Source organism: Pseudomyrmex gracilis, unplaced genomic scaffold, assembly GCF_002006095.1.
Source record: "Pseudomyrmex gracilis isolate BER0280 unplaced genomic scaffold, ASM200609v1 scaffold_875, whole genome shotgun sequence".
NCBI classification, from domain to species: Eukaryota; Metazoa; Arthropoda; class Insecta; order Hymenoptera; family Formicidae; genus Pseudomyrmex; species Pseudomyrmex gracilis.
In genome coordinates, this window is record NW_018021459.1 from 8,307 (window position 1) to 16,196 (window position 7,890).

General features: G+C 33.7%; 1 protein-coding gene across 1 annotated transcript in view; it reads left to right on the forward strand.

The window, feature by feature from the left end:
* Positions 1-3,622: 3,622 nt before the first annotated feature.
* The window catches only part of LOC109861612, an 8,144-nt gene continuing 3,876 nt past the window's right edge, over positions 3,623-7,890 (forward strand). The window contains exon 1 of the mRNA XM_020441332.1: positions 3,623-4,401. Within this exon, the coding sequence (XP_020296921.1) occupies positions 3,623-4,401 (779 nt within the window). The remainder of the gene's footprint in view (positions 4,402-7,890) is intronic.

Below are 7,890 nucleotides of genomic sequence, written 5' to 3' on the forward strand. Positions count from 1 at the left end.
TCATACGGGATGCGGGATTTGCATCTCACATATGAAAGACCCCGAATACCCCCCTAACTAATTTTTAAAATATTGCGAAAAAAACTCCTCGGCCAGGAGTCGAACCTGGAATCTCCGTGCCATGGCAAATTTTTAATTAGTTAGGGGGGTATTCGGGGTCTTTCATATGTGAGATGCAAATCCCGCATCCCGTATGAATTTACAAATTGAATTTTCAATTCAAAAAACTTGTAAAAATTTACAAGTAATACTTGTTATAGATGTATACATATATGTATGCAGGTTCAAGTTCCTGCTCAACATCCTGGGAATGGCTCGTATCGGCCTTTATATTCTTGTATTTTTTTATAATTGTCACAATCGGTAGAATGTTTAGCTGGAGTGAGGTCAAAATCATTGAGCTAGATTAGGGAAGAGATAATAGAGAATTAATAATAAGTTTACAATTTGTAGCTATGGAAGACGTTTTCGAGTTCGTGTGATAAAAATAAATGAGTGTGTATTAATCGGCCAATAGGATCCAGATGTAGGGTCTTATGTGCAATAATGTAGACGATTTGTATATCGATGTCGAAACGTTTCGACTTATATTTAAGTCATCTTCAGTCGAAAACAAGAACTGAGTTCTATTCTACTTTCTGAACATGACAGATCATACCGTCTACTGCACATGTTCAAAGTAATTCTATATGGGAAGTGTTCTTTTTATTGTTTTTGACTGAAGATGGCTTAAATATAAGTCAAAACATTTAGACATCCATATACAAATCGTTTACATTAATGCACATAAGACCCTGCATCTTGTTCCTATTGGCCGATTACTACACACTCATTAATTAATAAGTTCTGTATGTAAGTTGTTCAAACCATGTGGCAAGGTGTTTAGCCGTAAACTTCAAGTGATTAATCCAGACGTTTTGACTTTATTTTTAAGTCATCATCGGTGGAAAAACATTGAATAAATGACAATTTTTCAAAGCAATGAGAGTGACGACGAGATGTATGTCAGTGTGTCGTAACAGTCAATTTTAAAAGATGATCAATAATCAGTATTGACAATACAATACTGATATATACTGTTACGACACACTGACATACATCTCGTTGTCACTCTCATTGTTTTGAAAAATTGTCATTTATTCAATGTTTTTCCACCGATGATGACTTAAAAATAAAGTCGAAACGTCTGGATTAATCACTTGAGTTTTACGGCGAAACACATTGCCACTTCGAACAGCCTACATACAAAACTTATTAATTTTTAACTACGAACCCGAGATCACATTTCATATCATTCTATTATTAATAAAGAATCTCGATTCTGGACGTGTTTACAAAGAAATCATTTCCTTCCCAAATACACTAACACTTGTTAGCTACAGGTTGTCGGTTGACTGCGTCTCCGCAAGAGATCGTAAAATAAAAAGGGTCTATTGTTCGAAAGATTCTTACTTTAACATAGGCGCTGTTGGTTTGACTATGAGTAGCAAATCGAGATAATCGATTAAAAGTAGATCACTATTATTGAAGTATTGATTGGATAAATGTTTACAATCGATATTACTGTACTCGGAATCATAACGTTACGTTGTGTATTGACAATTAAAATTGGTTCTAAGAATTGATAATCTTGACTGCCGCTCATGTCGAAATGTAAAATGTGCACGTGTTTGTAATAGTGAGACTTGCAATGTACTCGGTGATATATTTTGGTGATAGCAATGCTGATAATTGGCAACGTAGCATTTTGCTTGGATTCATGCTGCTCGCGGATGATCGGAAGTGGAGTCGGCGGCGCCCTCAGGAGATTTGACGAATAAGAAGTTTGCAAAATTTATTTGATATAAACGGACTGATCGATTGATTGTTAATCACTGACTCTACCAACGTCAAAACTGTTCTCTAACAAATCTTAACTGTCTACTAAAGATCGAACTGTGTTGAAAACTGCGTACCGATTAATGATCCGTGGATCGAGGATCCAGGACTTTTATAGATGCAGATTGATTTCCCTTTCTCCATCGTCCTTCCTCGAAATTTCGACCTCTTGTTTGTTGAGCTTCAGGAGCAAAGACTCTTTCCCCTTTCGTTCGATTCTTCGGATCGATAGGGTCATTGTTTGTTTAGATCTCGCTTATCGGTACGTACCTTATCTTGTTTATGTCTGCGACTTGCAGATCTAGCCTCTTGATTTTACGACTTCTTTTCTGGAGCCGCGAGAGCCGCAAGAGTCGCGATGATATGCTCAAATTTCCGAGCGCGTAGCTCGCATACAGAGAGTCTTTGTTTATCATATTCCCATCTGAGAGTCGATAGCCTTTGCTTATCGATACCGGTTAGATTTGTTTATAATATGTCATCCAGCTAGGTTTGTTTATAATATGTCATCCGGTTCGGAACTGTCTATCTTATCTCGGCTGGCTCTTGTTTCTCTTTCCAGAAATTCGTTACAAAAATTATTCCTTAAAACTACTGCTAGACGTAATAATTATATTACATTGCAAAATGAAGGGGACCGTAGAATCCAAGACGTAACAATATATTATATGTTCTCTTGTCACAAAATCTTAATATGGAAAACTTTAGGTTATTTTTTTAGAAATTAAGTCTAAAGAAATAAAACCAAAATTAGAATAATAGTGATTTACTTACATTGTTATTAATGATTTCAACCAAAAAAAGCGTATGCAAAATAATCAAAATCGATTTTATCGATCTTGATTGTTGCCTCTTCCGCGACGCTGATTGGACGTTTCGGTGACGTTTTTCAGATGTGTTACTCGATTCATGTCGTACTGTCGTACGTGAACTAGCTGTCATCGCGGTGACATGTTGTGTCTACTGACGGAATACGTTAAAATAAAAATAATAGCGTGAGCGCTATAACAGTACCGTCTGTGTTGTGCTAGTACTGTAGAAAAACTTATATTTAGAAGGTAAAAATATTAAATATTTACGTAGCTCTAGCTTCTCGCAAGCGTCTCACTAATAAAATTAGTCGATTGGATTTTTGATGATAAACGCGTCACACTAGTATGTTGTCATTTACTGCAGCTGGACTTGTACTGCAGCAGAGCTAACGATCGGCGACGTATCATAAGATAATGACTGCTATTATCTATTGCTAATTACAAGGAATCTTTTTTGTATATATTTTTATATTTTCTATAAAACGATTAAGATATTTCACAAAATTGCTTCTTATTTGTCCGTGACATTCATTATATATTTTCCTATTCCTTTCAGATAGGAATCGAGTCTTTCATTAAGTCTTTCTTCAAATTCAAGTCTTTCATTAGAATTCTTTTACAATATAGTTGATAATAGATTATCTTAAACACAAATTAAAATTCTAAGGCACTATAAAATAGGTGAATATCATATACGTTAATAATAGAAAATCTGAATATGCGTGACAAATACTGTAATGTTTAAAGTTTATGTGTATAAGCAATTCGTAACATTACATTCGTAACAAAAACTCTTTACATCTTTTTCTAAACATTGTAATATAATTTTTAAGTCTCTTATAATTAGATAAATCTTTTATTTCAAGTTTTGTTCAACTTTTATTCGTCGCGGTTCACAGAACTATTCTTATATTTAAAAAAAGCGAAAAAGAATGGACTTTCAAAATGTAAATTTGATAAGTGTTCGGCTGAACATGATCTCAGGCAATTTGTTACCTATAGCTGAAGACGATACGCCCTTTCCTGTATTCTGGAAAATATATAGCGTTCTAGTGTGGTTGCTTGAAATAGTACAAGTTTGTGCTTTAATTCCTGGATGTCTGTTTGTACCAAAAGAGAAGGCTTTAAAAGATGGTGTGATTGGACTTGTCATGATTATGGAAGTTGTTTTTATGGTTGCGCGAATTCATGCACGAAAAGATCTCGTTTTGCAATTAATTCAAAAAATGAACAATATCATGCGCACTGGAGACGAGATGATGAGAGACATTATAATAACAACCCTGAAACCGATGGATATTCCGATCAAATGCTACTGGTTGGCTGGTGTAGTGTCGATAATCATGTGGAATAGCGCACCATTTGCGTTGATTTTTCAGAAGAATGTATTTTTTTATGTAGATTACAGACAGCCAGTTACTTTTGCTAAAGAGCCGCTCTCGATTAGTATCTTCATAATAGGAAGTATTATCGTAACGACCAGCGGCGTGTATCTTTTTACAAAAAAAACCAGCGTTGATTGTTACATGATACATCTGATGTTGCTGATAACAGCACAGTACAAATACACTGCGAGAAAGCTTGCACAGACATTTCAAAACAAACTTTCACAAAATAATTATGTTAATACTGGACAAACATATGGTTGTAAAATAAATTATTATGCGGAAGAAATAAAAAGTGTATGTCGGCACCACAACACGACTGTACAGTAAGATTATTAGCTTAAACAAGTTTCTTAATATACTCAGAGATTATTTTTATTTTATATTTATTATTTTGTTTTATATCAAAAGACACTTTTGCATCTTTTTTTGGCTGAAAAAGACATAATGTGGTGATCGAGATTATCAATAGATAATTTTAATAATATTTTATCTTTAATTTTAACACATTATAATTATATGCAGTTTTCAAAAAATTCGGAACCGCTAAAACAATTTCGGAAACAATCAAAAAATATGTAAGAAGCAAAATTAAAAGACTTAAAAAATGTACTTACTGGTGATTTGCATTAGTATTACTCAAAATGCATTGCGTGGAGGTTGCAGGTTTGGATTTACACTTCTTCTGTGTAGTGTGCGTGTGCGCGCGCGCGTGCGTGCGTGTGTCAATAAAGATAAGAATCTCACGGTTCGTCACTTTTGTAGTATTTTTCGACTCCAAACCCAGTTGTGAGTCCACGTGATATCACACCTCGCGAGCATACACGCGCAACGGTAACAAGAAGACCTTTAAACATTTGATTAATTAAAAAAATAGAAACCACTATCTTAAAAAATATGTCACACACGCATGAGTGGTCTTCACTTAGACACCGTTCAATTAGACACGTAGTAATTGGACACAGTGCAAATAAACACAACCTTTTAGACACCGTGCAATTGCGTTCACTTAGACACCGTTCACATGCGCACCGTTCGTTTAGACACCGTCCATTTGCGCACCGTTCATTTGGACACCGTTCAAGTGTGCACCGTTTATTTGGACACCGTTCATTTAAATACCGTTCGTTTGGACACAGGAAGTTGCACACTGTTCAACTTAGACACAGAAAATGTCACACTCTTCAATAAGACACCAAAAGTGTCACATTGTTCAATTGAACACTCAAAGTGTCAAACTGTTCAATTAGGCACCAAAAATGTCACACTGTTCAATTAAACACTAAAAGTTGCACACCGTTCACTTACGCACTGTTCACTTGCGCACCGTACAATTGGACACCGTGCATTTGAAAACCGTTCATTTGGACACAACAAGACTTCTTACTTAAACGCTTAAAAAATATTTATAATTTGTGAGAGTATGTAACAGATAAAAAACACTTAAAAAAAGTAAATTTATATAAAAGCTACTCTTGCAAAAAAGTTACTTTTTTAAAAACATAAAACAGTAGTACATTTAAAAAGTAAAAATTTTGTTGCAGTACACATTATCATACATGTGGGCGAGGGAAAGACGGAGCCCTTTTTTCTGTATCTTTTCCCCGAAAAACTCTAACCTAACCTGTGGTACTACTATCATTAATTGTCACTGTTTACTTTTATTTATTTTTCTCCATTTGTTACATACTCCCACACATTATGAATATCTTTTAAACGTTTAAATAAGAAGTTTCTTTGTGTCCAAATGAACGGTGCGCAAAAGAACGGCGTCTAACAAAGGGAGACTACGACGTTGTACCAATCGATTCGGACAAAATTTATAGGATCGATAGATGGCTATGTGGAGTATTGCAGGGTAAAGTAATAAGATGCACTACTCAAGCATTCGCGAGAAAATCGAATTTGAAAATTTTAAGGTACCTTATAAGAATATGAAATAGGCCGTTTAATCAAAGAGCGCGTAGCGTACTAGGTTAGTAGTGTCGACGCTGCTGGTTCGAGTCTCGATATATATATTTTTTTTTTTTAAATTCTATATTATAATCTAAATGTAAATAATACGTTTTTCATTTATTTATTGCATGTTATAAAAGTGTATTTTTTTGCATAAAAAATCCGTGATTTAAAAAATACAGTAAAAATAAATCGATTATTACTAATTGTGTTTTTAAAAAGCGAATAAATACTTGTACGCAACATGTAAAATTATATGCAACATATCTTATTTATTTGAACTAGATGGGACAGTATATAATGCAGGATGATATTTGTCATAAAAACAAGTGAAACAATAATTTTCACGACAGTGTGCACATCGTATGAAAGCTTTATATTGATATGGTTTCTTTAAAATATCTATTGAAAACCATACTTTGTTGACATTCATAAATATCTCTCTCTCGTTTGTTAATTTGGAAACAAACCATGCATATTGTAACATATTTCAAAAACTCGGGGCGGATAATTAATGATGTATAATTAAATGAATTTTTCTGCAATCTTCACAAGATGTTATTTCGCGGTTTTGTTCTATTAAAGTCGAACAATTCTGCAAACGCTTTATAAAATTTTTGATTTGTCTATAAAAATAAACGTCACAAGTTTTCTACTATATATACTTCTACTATATATACTATATATACAAATGTCGTGGTAACATCCTTGAAGTTCGGAAAACTCACAATAAATTTGTATATACAATATTTAAAAGAAATATTATTATATGTAAAAAAGGAAAAATTTCTTTAGTAGAAAACTTTAGTAAAAAACCATGCATATAGTAGAAGTGTATATAGTAGAAAACTTGTGACGTTTATTTTTATAGACAAATCAAAAATTTTATAAAACGTTTGCAGAATTTTTTGACTTTAATAGAACAAAACCGCGAAATAACATCTNGTGAAGATTGCAGAAAAATTCATTTAATCATACTGTTGTGAAATTTAGTATTAATTTCGTTCGGGCCAATGAGCAATTGCGGAAAATACGCATCATTGCTCAATCGACCCGAATTTATTTGAAAAGGCGACAAGCAGCACTTCCGTGTAAGTAGAATCTGCTTGCGTAGAGTTAAGACGCGGCACGCGGCGTCAGCAGTAGCAACTAGATTGCTAAATTGCTGAGTGGTCGCGATCGATCCCTTTAAAAGATCGATCGCGAGCGACGACAGACAGATCGTGAGTAGCTGTTGACAATACTGTGTGGCTCCGAGTCCATCCGGAGAGTTTACCGCAGTAAAGCAACAAGCTAAGTGTCAGAATAAGCGTGCAATATTGTACAATAATTTGTAAACTTGGTAAAGTCTTGTAAACTCTTCTTCTTCACCGAAGTCCTTCATCTTCCCGATCACAACAATACATCATTAATTATCCGCCCCGAGTTTTCGAAATATGTTACAATATGCATGGTTTGTTTCCAAATTAACAAACGAGAGAGAGATATTTATGAATGTCAACAAAGTATGGTTTTCAATAGATATTTTAAAGAAACCATATCAATATAAAGCTTTCATACGATGTGCACACTGTCGTGAAAATTATTGTTTCACTTGTTTTTATGACAAATATCATCCTGCATTATATACTGTCCCATCTAGTTCAAATAAATAAGATATGTTGCATATAATTTTACATGTTGCGTACAAGTATTTATTCGCTTTTTAAAAACACAATTAGTAATAATCGATTTATTTTTACTGTATTTTTTAAATCACGGATTTTTTATGCAAAAAAATACACTTTTATAACATGCAATAAATAAATGAAAAACGTATTATTTACATTTAGATTATAATATAGAATTTAAAAAAAAAA